A 20,601-nucleotide genomic window follows, 5' to 3' on the forward strand; every position below is an offset into this window, starting at 1 on the left:
CCACTGACATCTCCAGTCACACTGACCACCTTGGAAACCACATTTTCTTCCTCGGGGCTCTGTTCCTAGCAGCTGTGACTTACTGCACATTTCACTGAAGCTAGTTTAACCAGCACTCACTTGGAACTGTCCATCAGACTGATGAGCTACACTACCACACATAGCTAAGATCAATTTCAAGACCCATGTTTGGCCCAGAAACAAATGTCCAGCTGCCTTCAACCAAGGGCACGTGATACAAAGAATGCCTGTGCGCATTTGAACGTATCATTCTGTGTTCCCTGACCTGGATCCTTGAGAGCAGATGACCCTGAGGACAGGCTGAGGTACTGCTGGCCCTTCACGAGCCACACTAAGAGCTCATTCTGTGTGTAAGAAAACCCTGGGAAAGACAGTCTGTGTGGTGCCCCATTTTATTTATCTTATAATAGGTAGGAAGAAAACTCCACTATCAAACTCCAAAACAAGAGAGAGAAATAAGTGTCATATATGTCTTCAGTTTATATTTAACTTACAATCTACTCTTTTGCTTATTCACTCCAAGAGTATTGGTTTCTTGTTGTTTGTTTTTTCCCCCCAGAAATATGTAGTTGGTCTCTTCCTAGGACTTGAAGGTGAGGGGTAGTAAGTGTGTTTCTTACACAGGAGGGAGGAAGGAGAAGTCCTGGGCAGACCAGGCTTACCAATGACCCTGGAGAGAACAGAAATCACACCCATCCAGGAACTTTACTCATCCACCAGAAAGAATGATGTTGTACCATTTGTGGAGAGATGGACAGACCTAGAATTATATTTAAGTGAAGTAAGTCAGACCCAGAGAGACCAAGTCTACTTGTTTTCCCTCATATGTGGGAACTAGGTTTAGCCTATAAACTTACAAGTAAATACATTGGGTGGTATGCAAGTATACAGATGCATTGTCTGAAATATGGTAGATTCAAGAAGAGCGAGAGAAAGGGTAGGTTGGAAGGGAGGGAGGGACGGGAATGCTGAAGGATGACATTGATCAAGACATACTGTATTCATAAAGGGCTTTGTGAAATGCAGCTCCTTTGTATAACTAAATATAACTTTAAAAGAAGTATTAAAATGTATATAAGTGTATTAACTGAAATATGATAGATTCAAAGGAAATCTCAAATAGTGTAATTCTGTAGAAAGCCAAAAGTAAAGTTCAGCAAAATAAAGAAATCAAGCACAAGAACGTGGGAATTTGAAATGCTGGGGGGGGGGTCAAGGGGCAAGAGGTTGAGGAATGGTGAATTGGGGGAAGGGCAGGGGAGAGAGATGCAGACAAGACTGCATATCTAATCTATATCCTACAAAATTCAGAGGAGTGAGGGCAGGGGTGGGGAGGGGAGGGGCAGGTGAGAACGTTGATCAAGATACACGGTAGTCATAAACTGCATTGTTATGTAGCAACTCCACTGTACAACTATTTAAACATAGTAACAACTTAATAAGGAAATCTAAAAAGAAGCCATCCCTCCTTCACCATGACACCAGTGTCCCTGTTGCCTGCAGACTTTGAAGTGCAACTAATTGGCATTCATGTAACTCTTCAGCTCTGCTCTGTTGCCTTCACAATGTGCTTGAACACCGAGCCCAGGGAATCGCTTCACCACAGGCTCAGGCAAGCCAGGTGAAAAGTGAACCTCATTCTGAATTCATCATGACTAAAGATTTGAAAGATCAATATTGATAATTTATGTGTATGTTGACCACAGCCAGTGTTTTGTATTAGACTCTCCTGATTTAATTTTCCCACAAAGGCCACCACACTCTGCTTAAATTATGCTTTAATTTTAAAATGCGGTAAAAGTGCCCTAAAATAATAGAGGAACAATAATATGAGAGGAACAAAGAAAGTCTCTCTCTGCGTCTGTTTGTCTCTCTGTCTCTGTCTCTCTTTCTCTGTCTCTGACTCTGTCTGTCTCTGTCTCTGTCTCTCTGTCTCTCTCTGTCTCCCTCTCTTTTTATGTGTGTCAAAGGTAGGTCAAGGGATCATGCTAAGTCTTGGCAGGAGCCAGACCCCCCCCAAAAAAAAAGTGGAGGTGAGGGGCAAGAAACAAAGATCTTGGGACCAATCATAGCACTTCAGAAAGAAAAGTAACTTAAGGTGTTGCCAACAATTCTAAAAAGGTCGTTATCTAAATGATAAGCAGTATTAAGAGTTCTACTAAAATAACTACAGTAAGACAAGACTAACAGCCATGGTTTAAGTGGAAGCCCTGTTTCATACACAAAATTCTAGAGCTTTGTCCTTTCCATTGCACATTTCCTGGGTGCTAGTTATTTTACACCATTACTTTATTTTCTTTTCTGGTACTGGGGTGTTAACTCATGGCTTGCTCGGATTGCTTGTTCATAGCTGGCTGTCTACTACTTAAGCCACGACTTCAGTCTGGCGCTTTGCTGGTTATTTTGGACAGGCATTGGATCTCAGCCTCCTGGGCTGCTAAGATTACAGGTGAGAGCTACTAGTCTATTTATTGTAAATAGCAGAGTGTTGATAAGTGAAGTGTAGCCCTGGAACTTAGAAGGATTCGAAGGTGAGCTGTACAGTGACATTTTTCCCCTAATGAGAGAAGAGTGCATTTCTCTGAACTCTAGTAATATCCACAGTAGCTCAGGCCACACCATCTTTTCCACTGCTGCGTTCGCCTCTGTCAGTGGCTGGTGGCCCCGAGCCCTGGCTCACCTCTCACGATGAGCTGGCTCTGGTGCTCCACCGCAGCCGCCTCGTTCCGCGCTATGCACGTATAGTTCCCGTTGTGCATCAGCGAGAGGTTGGAGATCCTCAGGGAGCTGGTGAAGTCGATGTTGTCGATGGTCACCCCGAGGCTGGCGGGGATCGGCCGGCCATCCTTCTGCCAGGTGATGGTGATGGGTAAGTCCCCCGAGACCACCACACACGGGATGAAGACCCGCTGGCCGATGGAGAATCTCGGGAACTCAAAAGGTTGGATAAAAGGTGGAACTGAAAGAGAGAAAGGAGAGGAAAATGACGAAGGAGGAATGACGGGGAGTGGAGTTTATTCCACTTGCTCTTCTTCTTTGACGCTTTCTGGGACCCTGAAGGAGGGGGACTGAAAGCCACAGGCACAGCGTGTAAATACACGGACTCTGGGCGAGACAGAGCTGTGTTCCCGTTATTTGGCTCTTCTCATCATTACAAATGTAGGCAAGGCCGGCCCTCAGCGTTAGCAAATACGATTCATCTGATTCTCCTCAATGCACTTTTGTGAAGTCAATGATCATTTTTGAATGGAAACACTTCAGGCTGCACCCTGCAGTACAAATACTGCACAAGAAGGGCTTGCCAAGCATTTGTACACATCCAAAGCGTCTACAAATGATGCGTGCAAGAAGAGGTCTCTTTCCTGACTTGCTAATATTGACTGGTTCTCCACCCCCAACACAGGACCAGCCACTCTCCTCCGTCTGAAGAAACAGAGAATCCTGTTGTATAGAGACAGTTCTTTTCTGTTGCTTCACAATAGCAACTGTGAATTTCACATATACATGTAGGGACACATTGCGTGTACATGTGTGTGTGTGTGTGTGTGTGTGTGTGTGTGTGTGTGTGTATCACTTAACTTTTATACTCAGTGTGTATGATTTTAACTTAGGAACTGATCAGGGTCAGTTGTCCAAACTGTTGCCACATGTTGCTCATGAAGCTCTAACCTTCAGTCTGGCCAGATGTAGATACAACTGCACTGTACACAGTTGTATCTCCAACCCCACTTACAATTCCAATCTGCCTTCTTGCATTTTGGGATCTCCATCAGTGACTTCCTAGAGAGCTTCAGATGGTATTTGCATTGTAAACGGGTCAACGTGGAGCCAGAGGAGCCCAGTATGGCTTACCTCCAGATCACTGATATGCTATCCCTCATGGGCCAGTAGGTAGCAACATATAATCCTAGTGCATTTAAGGAAACTGAGTCAGAGACAGAGCACCAATGGCTCACGTCTGTAATCCTAGCTTCTCAGGAGGCTGAGATCTGATGATCTTAGTTCAAAGCCAGCCTAGGCAGAAAAATCATTAGTACTTCTATCTCTAATTAACCAGCAAAAAGACAGAAGTAGAGGTGTGCCTCAAGTGGTAGAACACTAACCCTGAGCACAAAAAAAAGCCAAGCAAGAGCCTGAGGCTCTGACTTCAAGCCCCAGTACTGGCACAAGAGGAAGGAAGGAAAGAAGAAAGGAGGGAAGGAAGGATGGGAAGAAGGAAGGAATAAGAGAAAGAAAGAAAGAAAAAAGAAAGGAAGAAAGAATTAAAGGATTATTTGCCCTTAGACTTAAAATTAGGTGGTTGACTGAAGACTCATAGCTAGCTGAGTTCAGAGTCTGCACAGTGTCTTTGTTGGGTTTCTGCATACATTTTTTAAGAAAAAAATTTAAATACAGATTCTTGGAAATGACTAAAGGTACAAATTGAGATTCTTAAGGAAAGGCATAGAATAAGAGAGAAACAGGTGAAACAATACAGCAGAGGGTCCATCCACTGCACTGGAGATGGATGAAAGTGAACTAAGCATCTCAAGGGCAGCCATGGGAGGGAGGGAACAGGAGGGAAAGACAGAACAGCTTACAGAAAGCAAAAGGAAAGAAATGTGCATATCACCTCATTTGGAAGAAAGCTGCACTGTCAAAGTTTGTAGAGTTCACAAGCTTTATAGACCATGATAATGACAATTCTCCTTGTGAAAGTTAAAATGTGTTTGTTACTTCAGCTAAGTGTCACCATCCCACAATATGTAATCACGTCCTCTCAATAAAGAAAGGAAATAAATGCAGAGTCTTGGAAATGAAGAAGGGTACAAATTGAGATAAGCAAGTAGTCACCTCATATACAGCAGTAATTACACAAGACGCATTTAGAGAAAGAAGTTGTTAAATAGCCAGATGTCTATAGAGTTTGCTCATGTATCAATTATAGATTCATTTCTATATCAACTCTGGGAAAAACTGCAAAAGATCCAGCTGAGAAATCTAAGTGGCAAACCATAGCTTTACTTATTATTCATTTACTTAATGGAGTGATTTTATTAGGTGTCTGGTGCTCGGCCCCTCGGTGTGTGTCCAGGCACACAGCACTGAACATAATGTACCAGTCTCTGCCCAGTGTAGGCCCACATGCTGCCAGGCAGCAGGCGGCAGCCGAGCACCACCGTGGCCACTCTGGGACCTAATTACATTAATACCACACACTTGCAAAGGAAGGTGGGAGCTAGAACCCTGCATTGCAAAGAAGGACTAGCTTACAGGTGGCCTCACTGCTTATGAAGGAAATCAGAAAAAAAAAAAAACAAATGAAAGTCACTGACACCACCAATCATCACAGTCAGTATCACAACTACTGTGGAGTCTCATGCCAAGTCAAAGCTCTCTGTCCACAACAATACAGTAAGAATAAAAGACAGAGGAGCGACAGGAGAAGGAAGGTTTGTTTTTTTTTTTCTCCAAGAAGAGAGGCAAGAAATACTCAGAGGAATCAGCATTACAAACAGTAAGAATCCAATGCTTTCTACAACTCCAAGATATCTGCATCTCGCTGATGTGTGTCATTATCAGGAATATAATTATAGTTACACAAGTGTCAGAGAAGCAACTATAAAATACTGCCAAAAAGCAAGAAGCGAGCAGGCACTGCATTGAAAACAAATGTCAACGTGGTAATGCGTAGGTGTCCTTCTGAGAGTATTCTCTTGCTTGGAACATCTTATTTTAAGTCATACGACACTCTCATTTCTTGGTCTAAAGCAGACACTTGAGTTCAGACAAACTAGAAAGCTAGAGGGCAGGAGAATGGGGTGGGCAGTTAGAGAGCAGAGTTGATCCAATGCTCATTTTATCACAGAGAACACTGCACTTAATCCTTCTTTTAATTACTGCCACAATCATAGGACTTAGTTAAGACTGAATTATAAATTATGGTTAATGTCTTCAAAACAAAAGACCTTACAATATGCATAGAGAAATCTATCCAAAATAGTTCACATAAAAACTTGCACATCTAAAGGGGAACTTAGAGGGAAATGTGTCCTCCCAGAACATACCTTCACACTCGGATTTGCCAGCCCTTCTCTTGCTCACCGCGTCTCCACTTTCAGGAGAATTAAATTACCAGACTTATCTGACAACCTCTTCCCTTCTCTCTCCGCTGCTGCTGCTGGCTCTCTCGCTTTGGCCAAGAGTCACAACTTGGCTGAGTAAAACACTTTAAACTTTGTGAGAGGTCCACCCTCTTCTAACTGGCGTTCGTGAGATACACCAGGAGAGGCAAAAACTGATCCAAGCAATTAGGAAGACTCCACGATTTTCGGGAAGGCCTCCTGTTTCAGACACCCTGACACCCCCCCAAACGAGGGGGGCTCTCTGAGCCCCGCTGGCAGTAAGACCCGAGATGCCACAGGAGCAGGCCTCATGCCCAGGGCTCTGACATAACCTTTCCACCAGCAGGGTGTAAATAGCTGCTGAATGTCAGGTATGACCGGGCTTGTCCCTTCTCTGTGGCTCAGAGCAAGTGATCATCGCTGAATGCCACTTTGAACTTTTCTTCTTTCTGAGCCCTTAGTAAGAACCCTCAGAGCAAGCTAACAGATCCCTGCGGCCCGTACCTCAACAATTAATTGCGTATTATTTTTCACGGGGCAATAAGGTATGTTTTTCTTTCACTTGGATGAAAAGAACATGACACATTGAAAAATATCATGAGTTAGATGCTCGGCCATCTTGAACGATTAACTGTGTTATCTTGATTCAGTTTCTTTCTTCTTTTTTTTTTTGGAACTTTCCTATATATATAGATATAGATAGGTATATCTATATCTATATAGATATATATAGCACTAAAAGTATTTTCCAAGGGTTTGTTATCATACAAAACAGGTTCCACTGAACAAAGCAGTTTATAAATACAATATGTCTTGATTAATGTCACCCCTTTCAATGTTATCAACCGCGCCGCCCCTACCCAGCCTTTTCCTCACCGCTTCTTCATTTTATAACACGTACATCTGATTCCTGACTCCATTTTCCCCTTCTTCATTCCTCTTTGGACTTGACTCCCCCACCCTTATCACGTACTGGCTTCCCGGTGTTTTATTTTTGCTGGACTTGAATTTCTAAGCCATTACACTATTTGAGATCTGAAACTCTGTGCTTCTGTATCCTTAAGTGTGCGGTGATCATCATGTACAATGCAGCTCAGGAGACTGTGAGGTGCGACATGGGGGGTCAGCGGGCCAGCAGAGGGGGCTCTGCCAGGCACCTCCTTCCCTCCTCCTCCTCCCTGTGCCTTAATGGTCACATGGTCCATAGTTCACGAGGCAAACCATTTCCCCACCGACGTCACGGTGTTGGACGGCTACTGTCCTTGACTTGTGTGGGTGGGGAGTGCCTAGGATCCAGGTGGAACAGGCCTTGGGCGTCTGTGGCGGTGCTTCCAGAAAAAGTTAACTGGGGAACGCAAGCTTCTCCTTGTGTTCCCTGCAGTGTGTTCTTCAGAGCCACACAAAGGTACCTCACAACTTCCTGTTCCTGGCATCTCATTTTCAGGGGTAAATCTCCAACAGTCCAGTGTCTGCAAATCTCCATGGCTGCTCTAGGTCTCAGACTGTTTGGAAGAGCTTTGCTGAAAGTCAGTGTCTTCTAAGGCCTGGCAGTGGAATCGTTCGTCTTCTCAACCACTTTTCTCTCCAACTCCCTCTTCTCCCTTTTGACTAATGACACCTTTATTTCCGTTCTTTCCTGTTTTAACAGCTCCTTTGCTTTTGGAAGCATCGCATCTTCTAACACCGTTCTTCCTCCGATGGGATATTCTCCTAAATCTGGTCATGGCAATGACGCAAACCCCAAGACTCGCCCCCTCGTCTGCTCCTGCTCCCTGTATAATGCCGGTCCCAAGACTGCATCTTAGTTCTCACGTCACAATCCTCCTGGTCAGGGCTGGCACTGTCCACCTCCATGTGACCTGTGGCACAACCCAAGGAGGCTGGCAAGAGGTGACGCGTGGCTTGCGTCCAGCGCACCGCTTCCCACTCTGCTCAGCGGAAGGCGGGCCCTGTCCAGCCCTCTCCTCATCACACGCCTTCAGCCTCTCACATTTTATATCGCTGACCCTGTAAGATATCGCTCTGTACTTCATACAGATGGCACAGTCCGTTGCTTCCTCCACCCTTTTAGGAACCTGTGTTTAAACTCTACCTGGGACCCATGCCCTCCTTCCGTGGTTGACGTTACATGACCATTCCGTTAAGTGGAGTAACTCGGGAGGATGGATGCAGACCCAATTTAATCTAGTTTAAAAAAAATTCCACATAACCAGTGGAATAAATAATGCCTTGCAAATCTTTATCATAATAATTTCTGAATACCAGGAGGTGGTGATGAACACAGATTGACACTGCGTGAGAGGCAGCCTGGAGTCATTCAGGGTGGCTGACACCCGCGGGCTGCAACGGGGCAGCACACAGGAGCGGGAGGCAGGCGCCCCATCGCAGCCTGATCAGCCTACAGGCCCAGGATTTCCGACCACCGACTCCTCTGAGCCAACTCTCCTGCTATGCCAGGGTAAGCCTCGGAAACTGCCAGCATGGGGCTTGGATTATGTAGCTAGGACACGCGTGCCAACTCGGAATTGCAATGTGGGCTGACTCCGCAGAGATCGGTGACTTCTGCTCAGAGGAGGCCAGGGCTGCCTCCGCTCAGCACAAATTGGGCGGCCAGTACCCGGAGGAGGGTCACGAGCCTGAGATTGGTGGAGCGGCCTGTGATGAGGGCGTGTGGAGGGCGCTGTGGAAGCCTGAAGGCTCAGGAAGAAGCCCGAGCTTCCCCCATGTTCACGGAACAGGGAGGCAGCGTGAGCTCTCACGTCAAAGCCGCTCTCCAGGCTTAGTTTGAACTGATATTAAATGACACTCAAATATTGACCTAGAAATGAAAAGGCCAGAGAGAGCCAGCAGGGAATTCTGTGGCCTCCCTGCCTGCCTGTGAGAAGGCGGGGAAGGGTGACCTTGAAGCACCAAAGAGATGACTTTCATGGCTGATCGCTAAGCTTTCCCGCACGCATCATGTAGAGCACACCTGTACAGGTGCCCAGCACACAAAACAAAGCGAAAGGAGAAAGGCCTGTATTTTTCTCTAGACATAGATCGTAAACAACACATTTGAATTTCTGGGGCTGAGTTTAGTAGCGTTTCAGTGGGTTTAGAGAAATTCACGTTTTAAACAATGATCTGAAGCTTGCTCGAGCAACAAGAGCTCCTCTTCTAAGGAGCTGTAAATGAAAACAGCCAAGCAAAGTTCGCAGAAATAATTTGGCACCAGACACATTCTAAATCTAAAGACATGTTTTCTCCTCTGCACTGGAAAACACGGCTTCCATGTACCTACTGTCCCTGATCTTGGAAAGTTCTAGATCACAAAGCCTGCCATGACTTTAAGAACGATATATGAGCCCCAGAGAGGGTGGCTCTCACCCCGCAGAGGGACAGACACACTGCCTGGTGAGGAGCTATGGAGAAAGAGAGAGGGCTTAGCGTGCAGGGAGACACCATGCAGGCAGCATGTAGAAAATAGACAAGACAGTCAATGGCGTACTGAGCATCAAGAGGAAGAGAGTCTCCATGAACACAGCCATGCATCTAGAATGGACAGTGTTTGTTCATACATAGGCAAGCACAGGTTGGCTTATTTACTTTGCCTGTTGGTACAAGAACATATATCTTATCTACCTACACATGCTAGTATATCATACTATGTATGTTTCAATTATGGATGGACGCCTTTATGCTTGTAACTAAAAATTGCATACCTACTATGCCATATAGTTGCATAAACTACATAATTCTACTGTGCTCATACATTTAATTACTGGACTCTTGTACTAGCCAATGTAAAAGAATCTACTACACAATTTGGAATCATTGAGAGCTGTTTCTTTGATTTAAAATATCATTACTGAAGGATGATTATCAGCACTATCAGAAGGACTTGTCCTTAGGTACACCTGTATAGGGATAAATTTGCAGACATTCATTATACTTTTATTGGTTTTCTTTCTTCCTTTCTCTCCTCTACTTAATTCTCTCCTTTAAATTTCCCATGTTTAGCAAGCCTAGCAAATACTGAGAAACATTACTCCTCCTGGAATTTAGAGTGAACTAAATAAAAGAAGTGCCTTCTTTGACATTATAACAAACTCTGTGCATAGAATGTTTTATCGCCATTGTTGGGGGAAAGCAATTGCAGATAATTTTTATAAAGCATTTAATGATGCATTCCCTTGAAGAGAGGTGTCTGTTTTATTTCCTAGAATACAAGAAGAATTAGGAGTCACTTGATTCTGACACTAGAACAGACTTGTCTGATGGGAGATGTCTATATATGGTACATTCAAAGCTCAGTTCTGACACGTTAACCATGGGAGGGAACCCTTTGCTGCTCCTGCCCCCAAGAACAGCTCCCTGGATGCGTAATAAATGCAGTCATTCATGCACACTTAACAAGAGCCCTTTCTTGGAAAGTTCAGAAAGGAAGAGAGTAAAGTTCCCACTTCATGGGCCTTCTTTTGTGATGATAGGATATATTTAAAATAATACATGAACCCCAAACTAATTGCACATTTAAAGTGATACTTTTATTGTGCCCCCAAATGATTTTTTCTCCTGTATTATTCATAATAGATACAGTGTATCCCCGAAGGAGCTGTTGAAAAATCAATAGAAACTATTTTTTTCCAAATGATTTATTAATGGCTACACAAGGAGCAACTCGAGCAAACAGGCTTTACCTATGTGAAAGATTGCTCGACTTGAATAAAGGACCTAAAAGACAAAGATCACCTTGAAGTGCTTGGCTTTCTGGAATAACATTGTGAATGTCTCCAGTAAGTAGAGAGAGAGAGAATAGAAGAGAGGAGAAAGTAGCTGGCACCCAGAGAGGAAGGCATGCCTTGGAAGGTGGAGGGACTCACAGCGGACTAGAAAATGAGCAACTGCTATGCAGGAGCGGGCACAGCCTGCTCGGGGCTGTAGGCCAAGAAGCCCTGCCCCGGGGCTGCAGGAGCCAGCTGTCGGGAGTCATCACAAGGCTGTATTCCAAAGCAGAGGCTCTGCTGGAGGAAGAGGCATGAGGAGCCTATCTGTGCACTGCTTGCTTTGGAAAGAGGGGCCTGCTCTGCCTCCCAGGCTGGCCTTGAACCAGCACACCTGGCTCAGACCTACTTTTAATGGAACCTTCCTTCCCCAGCTGCAGCACTCAGCATTTTACAGCAACGGTTGAGTCACAGCTTATGACAAACAGCAGTACTAGAGAGTCTATGTCAAGCTCTGCAGAGCAATGTTTTCCGCAGGGTACAGGATATAAAGAAACAGTACCACAGAGTCCAGAATCCTAGTGGCAACCTCTAATTGCTGCTTCATATTAAAGAGTGAACAAGACAGTAGTCTTCAATAAGAAGGGGCTGTGTAACAATTATACTAACTGAAGTACCATTTTTTGCATGTAGTAGGAGGCTACTACACTTACTGACAGAAAGGATATATAAAATAAGGTATTTTTCCACCTGCCAAGTTACCAGTAAAGACACTGTTGGCTCTGGCACACCTTGTTCAAACTCCACAGCAGCAACAAATCAAGGAGCAGAATCACATGCCCACCACCAGTCTGCATTTTCAGCATCATGGCTTCCCTACCCCATTATTGGCAAAACATGATTCTCAAAGCCCATACACAGGAATTGTTATGCCTCCTGCTTCCTAGACACATGTATACCAGTTGTTGTAACCATCTTTCTCGGCTAATCTTAGCCACGTCCCCCAAATCTGCAGCTGAAAATTCCCGTGGTCTGAATTCAAGCGATGGTTCACCAACACTCACCACACTCTTCCTCTGTCTTCCTGGCCCCGGCTTTCGGTACTCCGGCAGCCGGAGACATCTCTAGGATTTCTGGAATCATCTCTCTCATTCTCTCCTAAACACATCCTTCCTTTTCTTCTCCCTAGCTGCCCTTCCCTCTCTTCTTCTCTCCCATCTCCCTCTTGCTCTCTTTGTCTCTTAGATCAGGCCCCCGGGATGCTGTGTGCTACTGAGGAGTCCTCTTCCTTGACTTTTAAATACCTTTCTTCTTCTTTGTCTGTACTTCTCACTCCAACCCTGCCCAGAAGACTCTTCTAGAAGTCACCACAGGGATGCATTGGAATCAAAAGGTGTGGACTTAAACCGGGAATATATTGCTAGCCAACTTGGTGCAAGTCTTCTCTTCCCTTTACCCTTTCCTCTGACTGGTCTCATCTGTATCACAGAGTCACCGTGAGCATTAATTAAGGCAACACATATGGAAGTGTTGTGTAAACTCTAAAGTTTTGTATAAATATAAATAGAAGGTGACATTTTTATCTCGCAGCCAATTAACTTTCTTGGCAGTGTCGGTCTCTAGCAATTATAACACTCAATTAGGCACCGTTCGAGTTCAGTGTGGCACCCCATCTCAGCAGGAAAATGCTTTGAAATGTGTTAAATATAAAACTGCTTGTTAAATTGAAATGAAGTGAAATCAAGGATGGTGGCTTTCATTTCTGCCCCTCGATTTGAAAGTAGCAAAAACGCAATGCTGAATGGTTAAATATATTTCAGAACTGCCTGAGCTTTAGCCTTTATCAATAATTAACGTGCTGTGTAGATCAATCTTTGAGCCTTTTTTCCCCCAGAATGTCTAAGCATAGGCTGCAAAATGAGCAAAAATTCATGAATGCAAAATCGAATCATTTTCAAACATCATCTACACACAAGCACAGAGTACAGGCATACACGTGCACATGTGCGTGCACGCACATGCCCACACTCATGTGCACGCACACAAACACACACATACACACACAACACTATAGTCAGTGTCATAGAGTACCTCCCAGAACCAAGATAAAAAATGATGCAGTTGGGGCTGGGAAGGTGGCTCAGTGGTAGAGCGCTTGCCTTGCATGCGTGAGGCCCTGGGTTCGATTCCCCAGCACCACATAAACGAAAAGAAAAAAAAAGCCAGAAGTGGCACTGTGGCTCAAGTGGTAGAGCGCTAGCCTTGAGCTGAAGAGCTGAGGGACAGTACCCAGGCCCAGAGTTCAGGCCCCACGACTGGACCCCCCCGCCCAAAAATGATGCAGTTGAACACGGGGCAGTACTATGGCTAGCACTAAGTGGGCCAGTTCTTTTCATTGCCAAAGGAAAAGAACATTGGAAGGCTCATACTTGGTCCTCTAAAATTATCTCAGTAAAATATTTACCCTGTGTGAACAGTAGAGCAACAGTGCTGTGTTTATACTAATAAACCCTGGGCCAGGGAGCCCGGAATTCCCTTCCCTGTCAACAATTCAGTTGACTCATTAGCTTCCTTCCCCTGACAGAATAGAAAATACTAAAGATGATTAATCTTAAGAAGTGTTGATGGACGATAGGCTCGGCCCTTGGAGTATGACCTAATTTATGTATTTCGTTTCAAAATATGTGGAGATGCAAATTGAGATGTCCAGAAGTCAGTGTGGTGAGGACTGTTCCAACAGCCAAGTTCAAGCTAAAAATCATCCCTGGTGCATAATTGCTGCTGTAGGTTGAAAGCGAAACGTCCTGGTAAACAAGAAATCTAAGTGGTGCTTTAAACCGAAGGTCTGCAGAGGCCTTTGCCAGGGTGTTGTGTATGGGGGCAGACCAAAAATAAAAGCAATTGGAAGGATCCAGAAGCTACTGTTTGGCATTAAGTAACCCTTCCCTGGCCAAGGCTAAAGCTGCTCTCTGCCCGGACTGAGATTTCCTCTTTCAATATCTGAAGTGCCACTTGTCTAGCTAAAAGAGATGAAATCAAATCAAAGGAAGGTGGGATGTCCTTCAGTGTTGACAGCCAGGATTCTGTTGTATTCTAGTTTATAAAATACTTCCGTATTTCAGGAGGGGGAAAAAAGATTTAAAGTAATGATTAACCAAAAGGTATGTAATCTGCTCTCCACATAGACATGTGCACAGAAAGTTAATGTAGACAAACACCAGATGAACACCTACACTTTGAGCAAATTCTGCATTCTCTGCGTCTTGGCAAACCCACTGATATTCTCTTACTGGCTGGGTGGGGGCAGGGGATGGAAGGGGTGGGTTCCTTGAGGATTTCATTTGTCTCCTAGCTGGTTCACAGTGGAAATGGGCAGGGATGTCTGAGTTTGTGGCCCTGGCTGCTGTATATTCCACAGAGATCTGCTCAGTCCATGTTACCACGTGCTTCCTGGCTTATCACCTGCTCCATTTGCTTACAGTGGTCTCTCCTGCATGGAAGGTTTGCCCGGGAAGGTCTTTGTTACTGTACCCCTCCAGGGCTCAGAGCCAGACACCAGCATGGAGCTCAGGTACTATAAATGGCACAACCACAGGAAGAACTTTCAGGTATCTATTAGCCATTTGGGTTATCAAGAATTTATAATGAGAAAACAAACAAGTCATATGGCAATTTAAGGTTCAAAACTTTTTAAATGAATTTGCATCTCATACATATGCTTATAACAAATAGCATCTAACATGGCCTCTATCTATCTATCTATCTATCTATCTATCTATCTATCTATCTATCTATCTATAATGTGTATTATTTTTATAGGTATACGTATATTTGTAGACATTCCCTTAAAAAGTAAAGCTGGGGCTGGTATTGTAATCCCAGCCTCTCAGGAGATAATATGGGAAGAACACAGTCCAAGTCCAGCTTAGGCAAGAAGTTACCAGGACTCCATGGGGTGTGGTGTCTGTGGCCCCTCCATCCACATGGAGAGCTGAGGCCAGCCCGGGGCAAAAACATACAACCTAAAAGCAAAGTCTTACGGCACCAAAAAAGTTCAGGGGGCCAAGGTAAGCATGGGGAGCCAAATTCAAAACTCAGTGTCACACTCACACAATAGTAAAACTAAAGGTTTGTGGGAAGGAAGGTCGGGGACAATCAAAGAAATGTCACCACAGGGTCCTGAGGAGGATTGGAGGAGGTGTCACTTGGGGAGCTGACCGGGAGCTGGGCGTGGTGGGGGACAGGCGCTGATGGGGAGGATGGCTTTGCATGGTGGACTTCCTAAAGACGTCTGTACAACGGAAAAGGTCCTTTGATCTTCTGAGGAAACTGAGTAGAGAATAGGAAAGATGGTTCCTCAGGCATCGGCCACCAGAGTGGTGTGCTCTACCAGCTTCTGCTGGTAAGGACGCAGGGATAGAACTGGAGGCCCAGAGAGCATGTTGACCGGGGGAGGCCAACACCAGGGTGTGCAGATGGATGGGCTCTGTCGGCCTGGACTTGAATCCCCGATCCCTATCTGCAGTGCTGCCCTCCTCCTCGCTCCACTCAAGAGGAGATCATGGTTTGAGGTTTCTGTCCACTACAGCAAACCTCTCCCAGGTAGGTTTTAAAAAGAATTTGCTTTTAAAAGAACGTGCTTTTGGCTGTGTGCCAGTGGCTCCCCGCTGTCATCCTCGCTCCTCGGGAGGCTGAGGGGTGAGGACTGCTGTTTGAAGCCAGCCAGGGCAGGAGGGCCTGTGTGACTCTGATCTCGAATAACTTTCCAAAAAATCCAGAAGTAGAGTTGTGGCTCAAGTGGTAGATTACTAGCCTTGACAGAAAAAAAAAACTCAAGGACAGTGGCCAGACCCCGAGTTCAAGCCCTAGGACCAGCAGGAAAAAAGATTTTGCTTTTAGGAATCTTTAGGAAAAGAAATGCATGTGTTTGAAAATGAGCTAACAAAGAGCAGACAACCAAGCCAAGACAGCCTTCCTTCCTTCCTTCCTTCCTTCCTTCCTTCCTTCCTTCCTTCCTTCCTTCCTTCCTTACATCCTTCCTTCCTTCCTCTTTCTCTCTCCTTCTCTTTTTTGTGCCATGATTATGTTAGCAACACATTTGCCTCTGGAAAATTAGCCAGCCACAGCCACATTGGGAGAAAACCAGTCCTGTATGCATGTAGTGGCAGGGCAAACTCCACAACCACGTCCTTCCACGGCTTCATGGCTGCCTTCCTCCACCCAGATCCTAGACATCTCCAGACCACTGAAGAGATCCTAGACATCTCCAGACCGCTGGAGATAAAACCAGGCTCCAGGCTGGATTGTGGGGACGGGGTGGGGGGTCAGGGGTCAGGGGTCAGGGTTACCTTTCACCGTCACGTGGACACTCTGGCTGGTGGAGAGCTGTGGCTGCACCAACACGTTACACGTGTACTCGCCCTCATCAACCTCTTTTTGGACATCAGAGAGCTTTAGAGTCCCATTATTCTCAAATGCCACCTGGCGGTGGTTAAAAGGAAGCAGATTGGAGTTCTTGTACCATTTGATGGAGTAATAGGGATAGCCAATCACACGACAGTGAATATATGTGTCCCGTCCTGCTATTGCTGTGATGTTTTTCATGGGTCGGATGCTTGCAGGCCCTGGAAAGACACAAAGAAACTCTTGAAAATAATTCCAGGACACAGACGTCTCAGGTGAAGAAATGGATAGATCTTTCCTTGAGGTGAAAACATTATTTTTCATTGGAGTAAAAAAACAAAAATTTCCCCCCAGCATTTGGCATTTTCTATGGAGAAGAAAAGTCTGCCCTTTTTGGTTAACCAATGAATGTTAAATACTTTTGTTATCAGCTTACGTCTATTAACCTGTCTTAAGGGACAGCCCAGGAGGTGATGGGACCGGTCTCCAGCGGCTGGTCTACGCTACCCCGTCGTGCTGTCTGACCCACGCTGGAAGCAGACAATGGATGGCTAGGTTCTCTCTACAGAGCACAGCATGGAGGTGGAGGCTGTATCAGGCCAGGCTACAAATGTACGCTACATACCATGATGCTCATGGAGGCTTACCATGGTGGACTGAAACAGGAGAGGAGAAGAAAGGAAAAGACATGCAGAGCACAAACCAGGGAAGGAAAGATCCTGGAGACACATCTAAGAGGAAAGATAGAGCTGAAGCTGACTAAGGAAGCGGCAATGCCATGTCCAACACTGACCCGGTCGGTGCCATTCCTGAGTGAGGACAGGAAGGGCGGGAAATGGGAAGGGACGGCCCACCCGGGGGGCATTCTACGCGCATGCACAACCCTTTCTCCACTACAATGGCGTATGTGTGTTTGTTCGAGGAGCTGATTTGACAAGCACCTCTTACGTTTATTCGAGCCTGGTACAGGACGACTCCGGCTGAGTTGTTGGCCGTACAGCGGTACATGCCCCCATCCCGGACCTGAGAGCTGGAGATGTTCAGGTAGCTGACCACGTTCCCTTCGGACGTGATCATCTGGCTGATCCGGTGGCCGCCGCCCTTGAGGATGGGGTCATCGTCCAGGGTCCACGTGATGGTGGGCAGGGGCGTCCCCTTCACGTTGCACATCAGGGACACGGGCTCGGCGGGGCTCACCACCTTCTCGCTGAAGGCAGAGATGATCTTGGGAGTTCCATCTGCAGGACAACACAAGATGGAGAGAGTGGCCCAGACCCATCGCCACACCACTGCCCAGTACCTATGATGATCGCTCAGAAGGCTGACGCAGTGGCCGGTAAACACCAAATTCACGCAGCAGAACAGGGTCTCTCTACTTCCTATTTGCTTTTCTCCCAATCTGTATATATTGTCAAAATTATCTGTATTTTTTTGGTACAAAGGGATTTCAGTTCAACACATCCCTTTAAGAATGCATCTTGGTCCATGTCAACCCTTCCATGAACCTCATCGGCTCCAGAGACGGTCACAGAATCTGTGAGTTGTCCTAAATCACGTCTCCATTTCCTGATGGTTTTAACGAGGACTACGGTCTCACCCAGACATTCACGTTAAACATCCAATGATCCCCAACCAGTCTCTGAAATGGGTACATTCCCATTCAGCCGCTCGCCTGCCACCCACACACAAAGCACAGGTGTGACTTTCTACCTTCTCTTGCTAGCTAGGGATTTCTCAGCAGCACATGAGTGGGAAGAATGAGAGAGAGTAAGAGAGAGAGAGAGAGAGAGAGAGAGAGACTGATAATGCCATCTTTATTATTGCCTCAGGAGTAAGAGTCATTAGAACGTGTCACAGCAAGTGCAAATTGCTGTTCAATAGCCACGCAATCTCTTTTATAATAAGCATCTTCAAAACTATTATAAGCCAAGTATGCATATAATTTATCATCTAATCTGGGGTACTTTTGAGAGTAAAATAGATATTATATGTGGTATATGCTAGGAGAACAGCCGTGAACCAAAACTTCCCCAGCTAAATAGAATCTTAATATTGGAGATGTTTCCAATATGTTAAACAAGGACATGATTTTTATATGCTATTACCTAGGTAGGCTACATCCCTGTTATTACATGGTAGTAGTAAAAAACACATTTTTTAAAATTTTTCATCGATTTCAAAGCTGCTGAGCAAACTCAGAGCCTCATGCATGAAAGTCATCTAGGATGGACTTATACCCCAGCAATGTCACTTTCCTGTTTATGTCTTTCTACTCTTTTAAGACAGAGAGTGTGTGAGAGAAAAAGTCAAGTAATTAACTTTTCTAGTGGATACCAATTTAATTTTTTAAGTATATGTTAATCCAGACCCCCAAAGCTTATGCCTAGAATCCTAGCTACTCAGGAGGCTCAGGTCTGAGGATCTCAGTTCAAAGCCAGCCCAAGCAGGAAAGTCTGCAAGACTCTTATCTCCAATTACCCACCAAAAAGCTGGAAGTGGAGCTATGGTAGATGGAGCATAAAAGCTCAGGGACAGCATCCAGGACTAGCACAAACAGAAAGAAAGACAACCAACATATGGTCAATTACAGGGTCTAATTTTAAAAGATTACTTGATTGTTTTTAAAGCTTTTATTATAGAAAACTTGGCAAATACGGGCAACCTTTAGAGGAAACAAAATTGAGGACTGCTGTCATTTGTCAGAGAAAGCTCAATGCGAATAGCTGGTACTACAACGAGGAAACTCTCTCCTCAGTCAGAGGCTGGTTGTGGGGCCAGAGGTGGGAAGCTGTGGAGATCCCCCAAAGCCTTATGAAGGCAAATATAACGAATTGTTTAATTTTATCCTCCCCATTTCTCTGCTGGCATTTCTTGTGTGTGGATTCCTCAGATACATCTTTTCTTTTCAATCCCTGAACATGTTCTAAATCGCAGCAGTGAAGTCCTTCTCTGCTTTTGTTTTAACATCGGGGTCTTCGCCAAAGTCTGTTTCAGTGAGTTGCGTGGTTTTTCTGTCAATTGGCCACCGCATTCTACTTGGCTTTGTGTTTAGTGTGTCCAGTTGTAGATTTGGATTGCCTCCCACATTGGCCGTTCGGATGCCAACCAGGATTCCAAGGGAGCTTATGTGTAGATCTGGGGGAGACCCCAGTGGTTCCATCCCTGGGACTTCTGCCTCTGCCCCTGGACGTGCAGCTGTGCAGCGGCCCACAGCCCTGTCCTCTGTCACCTGAGTCTTGGGGGAGTCCGCTCTCGGCCTCCTCTCACTTCTGGACTGCATCATGGGGCTGAGCAGGGCCCCAGAGGGACAGCTCTCCGGGCACCTGTCACCCCATCCTTGAGCCTTATCTTCTAAGGGACCGATCCTGCATCGCCTCCGCGCACCTCCCCTCTTCCCAGAGCCCGTCATTTTCAGTGCTAAAAGGACATGGATTCGCACTTGCTTTGTTCTCTATGAGCCCTCCATTTCCCTCTCATTCTGGTTGGTCCAGAATCTATCATGAGTCGTTTCTAGAGCATGTAGGCTCTAGGAAATGCGTGCAGATGTTCCACTCCACTTGTAGTCCCATGGAGTCTGTGGTCTGGTGAGTTCTGCAACTTTATTAACAATCCACATCTTTTTCAGTGGGGAGTACAAGGTTTCCTTAGAGAATGCTCATTAGACACAATTTTACAGCCTGGACCAGCTACCCATTTGCGGTTCCATTTCTGCTCTCTCTCGGAGCATTAGCAACTATCATTTCTCAAAAGAGAGAAAAATAAAATGCAGCTTCTTGTGCTGAATGGGAAATGTCACATGACAATAACTCCGCAAGTGTGTGCTGGGTACCCACCCTGTCTCCCTGTGACAATAACTTCGAGTGTGTGCTGGGTGCCCCGCCCTGTCTCCCTGTTCAGATGACGGGCTCTTTGGAGATGAAAGCAGACGTTATTTTCCCAGTGAGACCCCAGTGTCTTTGAAATCTGTCTTTCTGTCAGTCTTTGATAACCTGAACCCTTTCAGCATCATTAGGGGTGATCAATGTGCTCTTTAGGCTGTCTTAGTCACTGGAGATGGTTACCCGGGTAACGAGGCCTAGACAGGTAATCTCTTTTTTTTTCTACAAGGAATCTAAAAATAGTGGCTGTGAGGCTGAGGGTGTATCCTGATTAGTGAACTGGCTCTGTGCAAACTGATTACTTTCTGTGCTTAATTACCATGTGCAACGTGGTGTCAGGTGTGTTCCAGAAGACAGTGCCCTCAGCCAATTTGGCCTCTACTTAAAATCCTTGCTGCCTGCCATAAAACACTTGAGTCAAAACAGGAATCTCACAGATCAGCAGCTGCTGCTCACAGATCAGCGAAGGTTGAAGAAGCACTAACTCTGCAT

General features: G+C 45.5%; 1 protein-coding gene across 1 annotated transcript in view; it reads right to left on the bottom strand.

Annotated features, from left to right (window-relative positions):
• Dscam (Down syndrome cell adhesion molecule) overlaps positions 1-20,601 on the bottom strand; it is a 365,413-nt gene that overhangs the window by 164,603 nt on the left and 180,209 nt on the right. Inside the window, exons 7-9 of the mRNA XM_013027340.1 lie at positions 17,173-17,469; positions 16,177-16,452; positions 2,702-2,980 (exon numbers count right to left, since the gene is read on the bottom strand). Coding sequence (XP_012882794.1) covers positions 2,702-2,980; positions 16,177-16,452; positions 17,173-17,469 — 852 coding nt within the window. The remainder of the gene's footprint in view (positions 1-2,701; positions 2,981-16,176; positions 16,453-17,172; positions 17,470-20,601) is intronic.

Source organism: Dipodomys ordii, unplaced genomic scaffold, assembly GCF_000151885.1.
Source record: "Dipodomys ordii isolate 6190 unplaced genomic scaffold, Dord_2.0 Scaffold103, whole genome shotgun sequence".
Classification (NCBI taxonomy): domain Eukaryota; kingdom Metazoa; phylum Chordata; class Mammalia; order Rodentia; family Heteromyidae; genus Dipodomys; species Dipodomys ordii.